The sequence below is a fragment of the Melospiza georgiana genome, chromosome 2, assembly GCF_028018845.1.
Source record: "Melospiza georgiana isolate bMelGeo1 chromosome 2, bMelGeo1.pri, whole genome shotgun sequence".
NCBI classification, from domain to species: domain Eukaryota; kingdom Metazoa; phylum Chordata; class Aves; order Passeriformes; family Passerellidae; genus Melospiza; species Melospiza georgiana.
The window spans coordinates 94,983,661-94,999,326 of NC_080431.1; the positions used below are offsets into that span (position 1 = coordinate 94,983,661).

General features: G+C 37.3%; 1 protein-coding gene across 1 annotated transcript in view; it reads left to right on the forward strand.

The window, feature by feature from the left end:
- The window catches only part of ABI3BP (ABI family member 3 binding protein), a 138,300-nt gene that overhangs the window by 51,340 nt on the left and 71,294 nt on the right, over positions 1-15,666 (forward strand). The window contains exons 11-19 of the mRNA XM_058044929.1: positions 4,196-4,276; positions 5,572-5,646; positions 8,189-8,254; positions 8,744-8,818; positions 9,984-10,052; positions 11,471-11,545; positions 12,912-12,971; positions 13,342-13,407; positions 14,992-15,066. Of these exons, the coding sequence (XP_057900912.1) occupies positions 4,196-4,276; positions 5,572-5,646; positions 8,189-8,254; positions 8,744-8,818; positions 9,984-10,052; positions 11,471-11,545; positions 12,912-12,971; positions 13,342-13,407; positions 14,992-15,066 (642 nt within the window). The remainder of the gene's footprint in view (positions 1-4,195; positions 4,277-5,571; positions 5,647-8,188; positions 8,255-8,743; positions 8,819-9,983; positions 10,053-11,470; positions 11,546-12,911; positions 12,972-13,341; positions 13,408-14,991; positions 15,067-15,666) is intronic.

Consider the following 15,666-nt stretch of genomic DNA (forward strand, 5'->3'; position numbering starts at 1 on the left):
TTTATTCCTTAAGTATATAAAAAAATGCTATGCTTAACTTCATCATAGCACCTTAGTCTTAAAAAAAAACAAAGCAGAATTAAAAACCCTTCAAAAAATAAATAGGGAATTAAAAAAGGTGTAAAGAAATGCAGCAATATCCTGTGATCATTGATAACAATCTTTCAGACTAACTGCTCCATCTTTTTTTCTTCTGTGAAAATGTTAGAACCTAATTTTCTACTCAATAGATAAACACATTTTCCAAATTCTGCTTTAAATTATTCCTTCCTGTCTGCAAAACCTTCACAGGGATAGCTCTTTTCTGTTCATCCTAAATATTAAGAGGGGAAAAAATCTATGCCTCTTCACAAGAATTTATTATCAAAGGATGCATTGAAAATGTGTGGATCCTTTTCAGAAAGCTGTAAGGAGTTTTTAGGTTGTTTGATTGGTTTGTTTTCTCTTACAGTTCAAGGTCTCTTGTGGAATTAATTTTTTTTATTATGTTACTAGATTATTTAGCTTGTTTAAGTAATGGCTGTTTAAGAACTGGCAATCTGGAAGTGTATTTGCCATTTTTTGTGAAAGTGAGAACTGAATACATTTGTATGGTTGGTTCTCCATCAGAATCCATGTCCTCAAATCTCAGCCCTCAAGCTTGCATTCCTCTAATCAAAATGTGTCGTTCTTTGTTGATGGAATGTATTGGTCAGTGAGCTAAAGAGTGAAAGGTGGCAGATGAGGAGGGGAGTGTTCTGTAATTATATTTATGTACCAACATGTAGAATTTCTGACCATAAACAATGCCATGTCTAGACATGGCACAGAACTGTATGTTTATGAAGTTGGAGAAATTGTCATTGCTCTGATAATAATTGGCAAGTACTCTCTTTTCTTGTAACAATTTGTTACAACTAAACACATTCTTATTGCTCTCACACCAATAGTTACTTATGGAAATATTTAGAATTTTCCTCTTCCATTTCAAGCTTCCTTTGTGGTTTTCCTTCCATGACTTTTTTCCCTTTCGTGACCATTCCTTTCATATATTATTTGTTGATCTCAGCACCAGTGCCTCGTGTTAGAGTATGTCACACTCCATTGTGGTTACAGTATTTCAGTTAAAGAGAAAAAAAAAAAGAAGAAGTCAGGAAACAGGGAAGTGCAAATTAATCCTTTAAAAGAAAAATGCTCTTCAGGTCTTGCCATGGAACATGGAAAAAGAACTTGTCTGGCTAAAATGCTGAAGTATTCTTTTATGAGTGGCTTAGGTGAGAGATCTGAGCACCAACCTTGCAACCCTTTTCAAGGAATGCATTTAAACAGTTTAGTATATAGACATAATTAATTGAGTTTAGTATATAGACATAATTAATTGAGTTTAGCAATAGGATCTACTTCATTATATTTAATTCTGAACATTGCTATTTGAAAAATCATCCTGGATTCTTTGAGTAAGGCATAATAATTATTTGCTGTGGAGGGTTTAAGGACTGGTGCCAGACTGGCAAGAGCACAGTGCTTTAGCAGGCTGTTGTGTCATCAGCCATGCTAGAAGGGAAAAAGGGAGCTCCAAGTATTTCAGCAAGCAGTCCATCTGAAAGGCTCTGTGAGCTGGGCTGCACTTGTCTTCCACTGGCTCTTCATCAAAGGGTGTGTTCTGTGATGTCACACAGTTTAGTAACTTTTTCTCATGTATTTGTCTACCAGGAATCCCATCATTTTCTTAATTTCAATCCTCCCCTCCCTTGGCATGCATTTCCATGGAAAGACTAGTTAGTAAGCTCTTTCATTCTTTGTCTTTGCCAGGCTTGTTACAATATTTTCCACTCAGAAGTCATTTATTCTTAACACAGCAGCTCAAATCTCTTGTGTTTTCCTCAATCTTTGAATTGTTGTCTAATATACCTCAAACTGCTGCTACAACTTTTTTTTTCCTCTGCCAAATGTGTCTTTCTATTAACTTCACAGGGAAATTGGAGCTCACCAACCCTTAGAAATATGAGCACATTAGTCTGGGAGATGAAAGAACTAGTTTCTCCTTTTTTTTAAATTAAAAAAAAACCAAAAAAACCACAAAAAAAGAAAGCTAGTTATTTATGTGAGGCATTATGCTACAAATTTCGTGAATTAGGTTTGTGAAATATGGAATAGGCTTGACATGAGAAGTGCCACCTGTGAATCCATCAACCAGGGTTAATGTTCAGTTTAAATAACTCCTTTGTTGCCATGTCTCCCAAGTTCTGTTCCTCCTGTCCTCATTCTGCCCCCTGAAGAGTTCCCCTTGTGCTCACAGGGTATATCAGGAGTGAGATTAATGTTTTCATCATAATGTCTTTCATCATCATGAAAATGAAAAGAGAATCAAGAGAAATCAGAGAAAAGAGCTTAAGAAGCATTGTCTAGGTGCATTCTTGCTGTGTTCCATGCTGTGATGATAAAGTAACTTGGCTGTGTTAATGCTTTACTTTGCAGAACCACTATAATAGGCCTAACTTGTCTGCTGCCCTGGAATAATCAGAGGAATTTCTTTTCTCTAATTTTGCTTTCAGAGCCTAAATTTTCTTCTTCCTGTATCTTCTTTTTAACAAAAATATCCATCTTATTTTCATGTCATACCTGCAATGTTTTGTGCAAAACTAAGAGCTTGGTTTCTTTTGTTCTAATTCTAAGCATATTTTATCTTGTTCAGCTTGCTCAGCAAAGATACATTTCATTTTAGTGTAAACTCTCTGACCTCAAAAAAAGAAAAAATTAAGAACATCATGAGTTCTGTATTTGCTTGTGTTTTGAGAGTTTTTTCATTATTGCACCTCACCAACAAGAAATTTTAGATTTTGAACTGCTCCTGAGGTACAGGTAGTTAGTTATTCCTTCAGTATTTCTTATGAGTGAATTCTCTCCCACAAGTTGCACAGAGGGAAATTTTTCTGCCTTCTCTGGACAATGAATTCCTCCTTACACTGATGGCAGTGACTGCACTGTGGCTGACTTAGAAGATGAGTTGAGCCATAACAAAGCAGCATCTGTAAAGGCTCCAGACTGTTTGACACATTCTCCAAACTAGAAAACAGTGTAATTGTAACTGTGATAGCATCTGAATCCCACTCTTTAGAATGTGGGAAACAGCACTTTTTTTTTTCACTAAATGAAGTAAGAAGCTTATAAACCTCCATGACCAGCTCTGGCTTGAAGTGTGTTAAATAGATTGTGGAAAAACCAAAATTTCTTCTAATGTGTCTCAAAAAGAAAACAATCTTTTATTAAATTAATACTAAAACTTAGTGCAATATTAATGCCAACCATCAATATTAAAGATCTCTTCCAAGTAGCTACATGCACTAAATGCTGTGCAATTTGCTCTGTGGAGGGCATTAATGTGCTTGTGGCATTCAAGGCTGAGCCCTTACCATTCTGTGTTCTATATTCATGTCATTTTACAGTCTTAGATGACCAATTCTGGGTACTGCATGACTCATTAAACACCTCTGGGATCTCCAGCAAGATGCAGAGGAAAGAATTGACCTTGACTGAATTCCTATTGGCATTAATTGTTATGTGAAACAGCTTGCAGAGTATAGTTGTGCAGTAGTACATTAAAATATGGCCAGCAATTCAGTTTAGGTATATTTAATTGCTGTTTAATAAACTGCCTATGTATTATTCTAAAAATGTGCAATTAGAAGAATGAATGGAAATCAAAACCTATTCTATAACAAATTCTATCATTACTAGAAAATTAGTAATTTTCTGAGATTAGTAATAATTCTGAGATATTACAGGTGAGTATTTATTACATTCCTGAAAATTTTTATATTAAAAGGATTGAAACCCATTCTGAATAACAGGGAATATATTTGCAAATATTTTGTGTAAATTGCTTTATGATATAATGGATCTTGTTTACAATCTATTGTAATGAATTTAAGAGGCTGTAACAAAAGTACAGTGTGAGTTTCTGACCTTAACTTTGCTGTTTGTGACTTTTATTTTCTTTTGTTAATATAAAACTGCAGCAAAATAAATCCAAAGCATCATATAGATTTCACATCTGGAAACAAAAGTAAATATAAATCATGATGGAGTTGAGCTGCTGTAGAAATCGTTCTAATGATGTGACATGAAATGGTGATAAGAAAAACATCAGGCTTTGGGTAGTAAATAAAGAGAAGTTCAAGGGGATTTTAAATTACATTAAGGTTCTTTCTTCTAGCTCAGCCTGAGAAAACACATGGACCTGAAGACTTTAGATCGACGCCTAAACCTAAATTGGTGCAAACTCAAAAGATCCCGGGTAACTAATTTTTCTTCTTTTTACATTCTTTCTGCATTAAATACTTTTTTATTTTCAGCAGAATTTTTCTACTTCTTGCTGCATCCTCTTTGTTTTGGCTCCAAAGGAAGTCCTGATTAATATATTCTGGTTTCTTTTGTGGTTTCAGTGACTAATAGTGGAATGAATTGTAAAGCAGGATGTACCTAGCTCTGGCTGCACTGTGGCTTTCACGGATTTCACTGCGTGATTCAATTTGATTTTCAAAATTACTGCTTTCTGTCTATGTGATCTGCATGTTTGACATAACATAAAATGTCCATCTGTAGAATTGACCTCAGTGATAGAATTTAAATAATTACCTCCTTGATTTTCTTCTGATTACAGATTCTTTAAGTAACACCAACAGAATGAGTAAGAACAATTTTATATAGCACATGATGGGATATAACTGTATTTGTCTTGAAGGAAGGAGAAGCTCTACTGATTTTTAAATTTTTTAATCTCAATGTTGTATGGTTAGTTTTGTGATTTGGTGTAACACTTATTAAGTTCAGTTATTCAGAATTCTGAATTCTCTAATGATGATTTTATTGCTTGTATTTTCTTCCCTGAGCCATGCAAAATTATGAACTTGAGGTTGTGTTTAATTCTATTTTTTAAAAAACTTCACTTAGATTTTCCTATAGCACAGCTAACCTCCATTCAGGAGGCTGTATGCTATAGGAAATGACCAGGAATGCTTGCAGGACCGAAATGCAGATCTTCCCATGAAGAGGACTGCTAATGCTTCTCAATAAATGCATTTTACACAATCCTATGGATTCACATTAGTGTCTTACTTGCACTTTTTTCTTTTTTCATTTAAATTTGACAGCAGATTTCCAGAATTTACTGAAGAAAAACCAGCAGTCAATCTAATTTCATTTTAATTTCCAATTACCCTTTTTTAACCATACTCAACTTTCCTTGGTTATGCTATGTTTCAAAGATTAAAATATGAAAACTAATCAAGATGGATCATTGATTAATTTTAAACTAGGTGCTTGTAGTTACTTACAGATGTTCATTGTCAAATTCCCATGACTGATAGATATTTGTTTAACAAGTAGGGAAGAAAGGGCTTCCTTCATATTCCACATACCTTTTTAAGTGGCAATTTATGTGGTTTTTTTCTAGGTTGGAACCACTTTTTCTTTTCTTTATTAATTATCATTTTTTTCAGGAATGAGTGGTCCAGAAGACAAACATAAATCCATGTTATGCCTTGTATTATTCTTAATCAAGAGACCTTTTGGTTATTTTTCTTATCGTAGCTTCTAACGAAATACAGCTACCTCCTTCCGGATCCAGAATCCCTGATGCTCCAAAAAGTCCATTGACAGAACTTGGTAATTACTTTCTTTGTAAATATGAGTAAACTTTTATGAAAAAATATCTTCACAAAGCTTGCTCCAATAAGAGAAGTAATGTAATTAGAACAGTAATGCACAAGTGACTTATATTGTGCCCTTTTTTGCGTGCTATGTCACCCCTTTGTTATGTAATTGGACCCTAAACCCGGAGCTTTGATGCTTGTGTTGGTGATGAGTGGGGATATTTCAGCAAGTTATGAGAATCTGGAGTCCTGTGCTGGGAAGAACATGATGTTTGTGTGGATGCTTTGTTCCTCTTCCCTTCTTCCTTACTTTCTTCTGCTGGGAGATCTCTCAGATGTGAGCTCACCATATGGGGGACCATTTGTGCATGGTTGATATTATTTCTTGTCCTTGTTGTTACCCTGAACTAATTTTTGTCCAGTTCCAAGTGTGCAGTTTTTATAACTGATGTTGTTGAGCTGTTTGTGGCAGGGGGTGTCCTGTGCCAACCTCAGTCCCACCTCTCACCATCTCCTGCCTCCACTCCTCTACATTGTACCTTTGTGTACCATTGTGTCTCCCTTGCTCAAGACCTCTGATTTCATAACAGGCCCATATTTTCTCTGTGTTTGTGTTAAATTAGCTCCTTCTACCAAAAGTATTGCTTGTTGCTGCTTTCAGTATTAACAGCTATTACACTTGTTACCTGGAGGGCCCTTGAATCAGATTCATTTCTATGTCATTAAGCATTAGTCAAGAAGTTATTATAGAATAATGCGGGCTTATTAGGATGGCATAATCTAGTCAGCAAAATTTTAAAATAATTTCCAGGAATGCCTCTTAGTTCTTGAAATGCATATTTGAAGTAGATTCTCAAGAACATGAAAATTATCTTCATAATCTGTTCTTAATTGGTTAGATTCTTTTGACAACTCTTTTCCAGATATCTTTGAGGGGATGGGGAGAGACATTTGGTTAAATCCAATTAGAAGCAGCACTGGAAAAAGAGAAACACAGTGATTTAAGAACCTATTTGCTATAAGTGTAGTTGGAAAACTGAAAATTATTAGGGATGTAAAATATTTTTTCTTTCTATAAAAAAAAGAACAATCTAATCCTATGTTTGTCTCAGTGGAAAAGGTGGAATAATAGCAACATTTGAGGAAAAAAGAAGTGTTTCATTCAAGTATTTATTATGATTTTGTTCTCGTGTCCTCCATTCCCTTTGAATAGTTCCACTTGGCAAAAGTGGGATTTCATTATGAGAGGTTAGGCCAAGCCAGTGGGTAGAAGGGAGCATCTGTGCTCTCCATGAAATCACTGCTGAAGTGAAAGATGTTCTGTGAGAGTCAGGGCGTGGTTATACAGAGGAGATTTCTCTGCGCTGTGCCTCTGCATGCTTTGATCACCTGCTGTCATAAAACCAGCATAGCAAGCAAAATTTAGTTTATGAAGTTCAACTGTGTGTGACCTGTATTCTGCCCTAGCTCCCCTGAAGAATTTTTTGTTTATTTTTCTATCTGGATTGTGCTAGAGGGAGATCTCTCCTTTGTTTTGTAAACTTCCTGTGTGGTCAGTATCTTTTTGGATTCAAATGTTTCTGAAAAGATAGCTTTGTGTACATGCCTTCAATGTTCTGATGCCTTTGGAAGATCTCTTATAGCTCTTGCTGGGTGTTCATGGATCAATGGAAGCTTGTGAATCATATGGCTTTTGTTGGCAGTGTTTTCTTCTCTAGACATATAGAATAGAATGGTTTCATTTGAAAGGGACCTGCAGTGATCATCCAGTTGAACTGCTGAGTTCAGCTATATCAGGATAGTAACCCAGGATCCAAATTGTTAATGTGATAAGGTAGATTGAAGGTAAATGGGAAAGCAGATCCAATGTGTGAAAAAAAAGCTGTTCACTTTTTGACATGGATATTCATATTTCCCATACTGGAAATGAACAATGCACCTAATTATTTGAATGGGGGTTTTAACAGAAAAAGTACTTACTGACCAGTTCACACAGTTAAGTGGGATCAGTAGCAGTGCAGCAGTGCAAAACCTGCACATGGTGGAAGCTTGTTCAGGATGGCTTTAGAGTAAGAGTGCCCAATTCCATCTTGACTCCATTTTCATTAAAGCACACTTCAGGTTATCCACACTTCAAAGTGAAGAAACCAGATCTTTGTAATAATCCTCATCACAGATAACAGCTAGTAGGTGTTGTTACTAACTTCAACAATTATTTCACTGATTTGATTGTACTACTCTTCTCTTATCTTTTGCCATTACAACTTCTTTAAAAATAGTTATACATGATGCAGTAGTGACTAGAGACCTGCAAGTGGCGTGAATATCAAATGTTGTGTTGTAGCTGCCTTGCTGTGAGTAAAATCCTCTCATTTAATAAGGATTCAGTTTGATTAGGTAGGGTATGCTAAATATGAATTGGGTAGAAATTAATGTAGCAAAGAGACATTCAAACGGAAAAACCCTTGTTAGCTACAGTTGAAATTAGATTTTGTATCACTTGCCAAAAGAGTCTGTCTTGGAATGATAAAATTTTGTTTCATGTTTGCTCTTAGCTACTCAGAGTCCAGACTTGAAATCCATATCTCTACCTTCTGCAGGAAAAAAAGAGATGGAAATGGGTAATTAGCAGATTAGTTCTGTGATTTTTTTCCATTATCTTGGCATCATATAGATCTGCAAATTTTAATCTTGGCTACCAACATTCACAGAGAGCTGTTTATTCACCATTCTTGTGTCTGTGTAACCACCTGAAGAATGTATCTGTTGTCAGCTTATAAACTGCCCAAACACAGTCATATCTCATCATCATCTTATTCTTTCGGTATAGCTGCAGCCCTTACCCAGAAAATTTAATAAGAGAGAATTCCTTGCTGGTAAGACTTCTTTCAAGCATGTGGCACTTGCATTCCAAGGCCAGAAGCCTGTATTTTCCAGCCATCCCCTCCCCTTGTCGCAGCCATTGTCTCACATCTCACTTGAGGCCATCTGCTGTCTTGCTCAGCTTAGCGTTGGCACCATCTGGAAATGCACAGCCTTTGCTCAGTGTTTGATGCTAATCCATCAAATCACAGCTCTCTCAGCATTTTAAGCTTAGATTCTTTTTTCAGCTTTTGAGGAAAAAGAGACTGTTTCTTCAGGACCCAAGCCATCCAGTACCATGGAAGTGCAACCAACTCGACCCGGTAATGGTTCTCATGAGGTTAATCCTCCTGACAGTTGGGAATTTTTGGAGGAGACGGTGCCCCTCATGGAATAGTTTGTTCAGTTTAACATAAATGAAGAATAACTGTGGGTATGAAAGCACTGCATCAAGTATTAGGTCTCTTTATGACATTCTATGTGAAATACTAAGCTAGTAGTTCAGGGGCTTTTCCATGTTTGGCAACAGCATGCAATTCTTAGTTTTAAATGTAAATTGGACTTACTGTAAATATCAAATTTAAATAGGACTGTCCACACCTGAGTTTCATAAATAGAATATCCTGATTTGCTGAAGGATTCTGAGTTCTAAGAGATTAATGAGAACTGAAGAAATTCCAACATATTTTGAAACGATCACTCATCTCTTAGCCTTTCTGTATAAACAGAGATATAATTCTGCCCAGATTTCTGAAGTGGTACTATAAAAACATATCACTGAAGATTCAGATGCTTTCTAGTTGGCCCTTACAAAATTTCTGTTATGTGTTTCTATTATTTTATAGATGTTATTTGCCTGGGGCAACTGGCAGTTTTCCAAAATAATGAAAAAGAATAATAAGATGAGAGCCAGTTGGAAAGATTTCATTAGCATGCCAATAGTATAATGCCTGTTGCATATGTTTTTGGAAGAAATTAACATTGAAGAAAATCCCTTACTGAGGGGAAGATTGGTTACAATAGTTAGCTGTTCACATGTCTGACAAAAGGCAGTTTCTATGTTTCATTTGGTCCAGCTCCTGTTTTGTCATCCTTTTTCCTTCTCCAGTTTTAGCACCAGGATATTGTTCTTCCTGATCCTAGAAAAAAATTCCATGCAGTCACAGTTTGCTACTTTTTATTAATAATATGTTCTCCTATTTTGAATAGCCTTGTATTTTCACTTTTGAAGTCTGTATGTCACCTTTTTATGTGAGTCTGATAAAAATTTGGTCCAAAAATGCATTATGCAATGATGAGTGTTTTTGGAAATAATTTCCAAGTCAATAACTTAATCAGTTATTGTACATTTCAGACTTGTCTTTCTGTGCAACATAACATGTTAAGTATTACCCAGAAGTTTTGTCAGCTTATGAAGGAATATGATGTTGCAGAAGGTTTTTTATCACTTCAAAACAATACAGCATTATTTTTGCTTTTATTTTCCAGCTTCACATGACTTTCTTCATGTTATTTCTACTCCCCAGACTTTTACAGCTTCAGAAATACCAGACACTGGTAAATTATAATAATATTCTTTCAAAAGCCTTTTATACCCTTTTGATTGGTTGGTGATGAAAAGTTCTTTGCTGCTTCCATGTTGGTGATTTCAGACAGACATTGCATACCCCTTGCCGTGGGTGTAGCCCTACATCTTATTTTTTCCACTCCTGTGTCACCATTCTCATTCCTGTGATCAGGCAGAGCACAAGTTTAAAGGAAGTCTGCAAGTAGCTTGTAGAATGATACAGTATTGATCAAAGAGCTGTGTCAGGAAAGGATTTAAATTTTGCAAGGCTTAAGCCTGTTCCAGTCAGGTACAATACCGTGCTTTTTTGTGATATTTTCATTTCTTTCATCCTGTCAATTTTTTGCAAACAGTTTGCTGTGATTTTTTTCCTATGTATTGTCTTAAAATAAGTAAATCAACATAACTAAGGCCAGACCTTTCCAACTAAGCTATACTTTGAGTTATAGCTTTGGGAGTAGATTATTTTTCCTGTAGCCTTAGGGAGGTGAGGATGCCCAAGTTAACATCTTCAGCTAAGTAATTAGTGATGGCATTTGAAATGGAAAAGGAGGTTAATTTTTAAATAAATAAGCAAAAAAATAATAAATGCTTTGCAGAGCAGTGGAAAGTAAAGTTTCTCTCCACCAGATGTTCCTTTTTAATTTACTTATATTAAATTATTTCTCAGGTTATTTTATTGTGGTTTTTTTTTTTAACAGCAGCTAGCGATATTACTGATTTGGAAATACCCATGCCTGTAATTACTACAGAGGTTCAGGTGTTAGAATGGCATGGGGTAAAATTCAAAAGTTTATTTCAATATAGTTTCAAAATTTTGTTTTGTTTTTTCTTTTATCCTTGCTACTATTTTTGGAAGTTTTGCATTGCTTTAGTTGTCACCATCACAGTAATTCATACATTTATTGCTGTTGTAACTAGATTCTCATCTGTACTTACTATTCATCTTTGTGGATGAAGGATTAGAGGCAGAGATGAGAGTTCCCTTTAGTTGGTTGTGTTTGGTTTTCCCATTGTTAAGATTCCCAGATGCAGACCTGCCTTTCTTAGTTTTGGGGTTTTTTTCCTGTGCTGAGAGAACTTAGTTTGAGAGGGAATAAAAAGCTTACACATATTTCTGTGTACTGTTTCCATTAAAAGGCAAGCTCCCTAACTGCTTTCTGGATCCAAAGGTGTTTTATTTCTAAGATTATTAGGTAATAAAAATTCTCATTAGTATAAATAAAATGGTTTCCCCATTGACTTCCACACCAGCCTAACAGTCCATGAGAAAGAGTAATGCCCAGCTGACTTCCAGCAATCTTCCCTGTGCTTCCATTTTAACAAAACCATACCTGTTGGCCAAGTCCTGAGTTATTCAGGTAGCTCTGAGGCAATTAAACCTTTTAACACAAGATTATCTTTCCAGATTTAGTTGAAATGGAACCTCTTTCTTCAGGAGTCACAACATCTGGCATGCAAGAAATGCCACCAATCTCAGCTGGTAATGATATCTGTCTTCTCTGTAGTTCTCCTCACATCTAGGCAGCCTCTCAAAAGACACAGCAATGCTTTGCTAAATGAAGGGTTTATTCTAACTTGCTCTGTATAAAGCAGTAAGACAGAAACTATTTGCATCTGCTGCAAGGTTTGAGACATTTGGAAGGAAATATTGCAATGATAAGATAATTTTTTTTTTTAATGTTGGTAAACAATTAGCTTGTCCAGATTTTCTTGTGAAGGATTGTTTGTATAGATAGATATATTTGTATATGTGTGGAGGCCCCATCATTGTTAGGAATGATTAAATAAATGTTAACATGTCAAATTTGCTCCTTTTGCACATTGGAAAAGCTCCTCCACAGGCAGAAAAAAGATTTATCTACAATTCTTAAGCAGGTGCAAACACTTTTGTTAGTGAGTCATTTTGTTTTTCTGGGAAAGGATCGAGAACTGAACAGAAGGATTTCCATTTCCAAAGACTGGGAATATCAACATGTCCCAGAGGAATCATTCAGACTATTTCCTTATTGCTGCCAGCCCCATCCAAGGGCATGTTTGTAAACTGTCACAAGTCTTGCCTGCCTTAAACCTGAAACCAAGCCCAAAGCAATGGGCAAATATGCATAGTAGTAGTGAGCACACATAGTCCAGATTTGGCACTAGTTTATGTGTTAGGTTGTGCATTCTCCCTGTGTAAAATTAGGATAACAGGGAATGAAGAGATGACTGGAGTAGAGGAACTTCTTCAGTGCGAAAGAGATGTTTAATTGTACAAGTGTAACTTGTAAGATATGCTGGAATTCTGTGGAAAATACTCATTTTTCACTTGCTTGCGAGCATTTATATAATAAAAAAGGGGTCAATTCTCTACACTGTGTTTTATTAGTGTCAGGGACAATAATGTCTGACCCACAAGCATTTATATATAGAGAGATAAATTCTCCACACTGTGTTTTATTAGTGCTGGGAAAATAATTTCTGACCCATGGAATGAAGGATTTCGTTGATTGTAGAGAAACCTGAAATCAGATCTTGAACTCTAAATACATAGGTGTGATTCTTGCCATGTTACATCTGCAAGAACTGTTAGAATCAGTAGAGGAAATGTCAAGAGTGGTTTGGTGAATTGGATATTTGGCATTTTCTGCTGATGTGGAACCATTTAGCCACTGAGGCTCAGGGAGTATTGTGTTGGTTGCAACCACAGCAAGACACTTGATTGTGGGTTTGAGTCACAGGGTGCTGCCAGGAAAGGGCAGGTGTGGCCCTAAATACAGACATTTAGGGTGTTGTACTGCTGGGGCTGCTTGTACTGCTGGGACAAGGCTGGGTGCACATCTCAAGATCATTTCTGTGTCTGACCATAGCAACCAAGAGACCAGACCTGGAAAGGACCCCGTCTGCTCCACGGGAAACCACAAGGAAGGGTAAATAGCCAGCAATTCCCTCCTCCACTGCTTCCTTTGGCCATGCTCTTCTCTGCAGTGATGAGCCTGTGCAGATGTGCTGCTGTCCCAAGGAGTGGGGCAGTGATGTGGCTGGACCTTTATGGCTCCTTACTAAAAGTCCTTCTACCTGCAGATGTTCTGGGGAGCCATTTCTAGGTTTGCTCTCATGCCTTGGCTGCCAGTGCCAGTGAAAGGCAGCATTGTGCCACCACCGTGGGCAGTGAAGGTGTGCCATGGCAGCCTGGCCCAAGCAGGGCCACATCCCCTTCTTTGTAGCTCTGTCTTGATGTGAGCTGTGTGACAGCAGCCTGTGAGAGGAGCTGAAGGCAGTTTCTGTGTTTGATCTTAGCTGCTCGAAGACCGAGGCCGAAGTCCACCACTCCTTCCTCCCTGACAACTCAACAAACTCTGATGGGTAACTAGCAACAGCCTCCTTTCCCATTGTCTGCCATCTCTTTCCCTGCCCATCACACCTCCCACCCCAAACCACCTGGCATTCTTTGTCATCTGCCATGGACAGGATGGAGTTTCATTGGTGCAGCTTGGCTTGCCGAAGCACTGGCCACAGCGGTTCTGCAATTCTCCTGTTTGATCCCCGCTTTTTCCATGGCCCACGAGCATTTTCTGCAGGAAGCATGTGACATTCTGCAGAGAGACCACCTGGCTGCAGCTGGCCCTCAGCTCCATCCCCTGCTTCTTTGTGTTTGGGTGATGGGTCTTGCTTTCTCTGATGCATTCAAACACAGTGCACAAGAACACAGCACAGCAGCTCAGCCACCCTCCAGGCCTTCCTTGGGCAAGGCTGCGCCTCTTGGTTCCCTCACCACTGACACTCAAGGCTGCTGGTTTTCTTCTGCCCATGCCTTTCTGTTGCCATCACCTGGAACTGGGAATGCTCTGCCCTGCTGCTGCTTTTGAGGCTGTGTTATTTTTTTTTTTTTACTTGATCCCTCATTTCAGCTTTTGGTGAATATTCTTATGTTTCTCCATGGTTTAAGACACTGGCAGCCTCTGGTACTAACAATATTTCTTCCAGATCTGACAACCATTCAAGGCAGCAGTGTCCCAAGAGATATTTTTGTGCTTTTAGCCAACCTGTGACTTCTCTTGTGCCTACATTGGGATAAACCTTCAGTGTAGATGTAAATGGGGCCATACATGCAAACCCTATTTAGTTCAGGCATTGCCTGTGGCACTTACCAGCAGTGGGGGAGCTGCTTGTGGCAGCACCTTCTTTCACACTGCAGGTGTGCAAGACCAGTCCTGGGTCCTTGCAGTATTTTTGGCCCATGGGGTAACAAAGAATTACATGAGCAGCCTGGTGTGCCTAAAATCTGAAGCTGAGTGCGAGTTAAAAATGTAATGAACAGTAAAAAGTGACTTGGCACTTTTTTCTGGAGCAGTCTTGCTTTCATATCAACTGAGATATTTCATGCACTTCAGGATCTTTTCCAGGGAATTTACATTCCCTACTTTGCATTACTTGAAGTTATTTTCTGAGCTGTCTTGGTTTTACAGTGGAGAAATCAGATACTTGTAATTATAACAAGGCATATGAATTTGGCTGGGCTAAGGATATTCATTTCTCTTTCCCCGCCTGGTGATGTTGTCTGAATCACTTTTTATGTTCTCTTATTTTTGCCAAAATTTTAAATTGGATTTTTTCCAGTATCTTCATCTCATAAATTCACTTTCTCCTTGACTCCTCTTGGCCGGTGTTCTTGTACTTATTCAGTCTTGCATTCCTTCTGACCACATGGGAATTTTTTCCATATTCCTTGTGTCATTCTGTTTAATTTTTTTGCATTATATTTTTTGTGGGTTTACACATCTTTGCATATTAACATATTTCTTTTTAATGTTCTGCTAGTTTTGCAAAATATATCTCTTTTCTGTTCTTTATTGTTTGAACTCTAAGCCATTGAGTCCATGGTTGCAGGTGATCCCATGGTGTGATGGTTCATGTATTTTTTAAATAATAAGCCACCATTTTTTCCAGCCTCACATGACTTTCTTCATGTTACTTCCACTCTCCAAACTTCTACATCTGGAAAAATGTCAGAGCGAGAGACTGGTAAATGGCATTTACTTTATGCCCTATCCTTGATTTTTCTTGATATTCGAGTCGTACGATTTTGATGTCTCTTATATATCCTCTATTTTTAATGTTATCTCCAGTGATCTTTCCTTTGTTCATTATGGCTTCATGTTATTTGTAGTAATCACCAGTGTATAATTAGTAGTTCTAGCCTCAAGTAAGTGATCTTGATGCCACCTGCCACTTTCAGACTAGTATTGTATTTCTGAAGGGTTCTGATGTGGTCAGTGGGACAGAATTTAGCACTTAAGAGGAAACTCTCAGGCTTTGATGAATTTTGGGATATCAGCATAACAGTTATCCTTTGTAGTGGGAAAGTTTTTCTTTACCTGCTGGACACATTTAAAGAGATTCATTGGTTGGTCTTTGGTTTCCTTTTCACGACTTTTTGAAGTAGTCTCTGATATTTAAAAGGCTGCTCCAGTACACAATTTTGGTACTAAAAGCTATTTCTACAGGTATTTCTGCTAATAATTTATTATTTCCCTCCATTTATTCATGAAGAATAAAGATTTTTAGTCACAATTTATGCATTTGTATTTGAGCATGAGATTTTCCCAGCATATAGTAATAAAA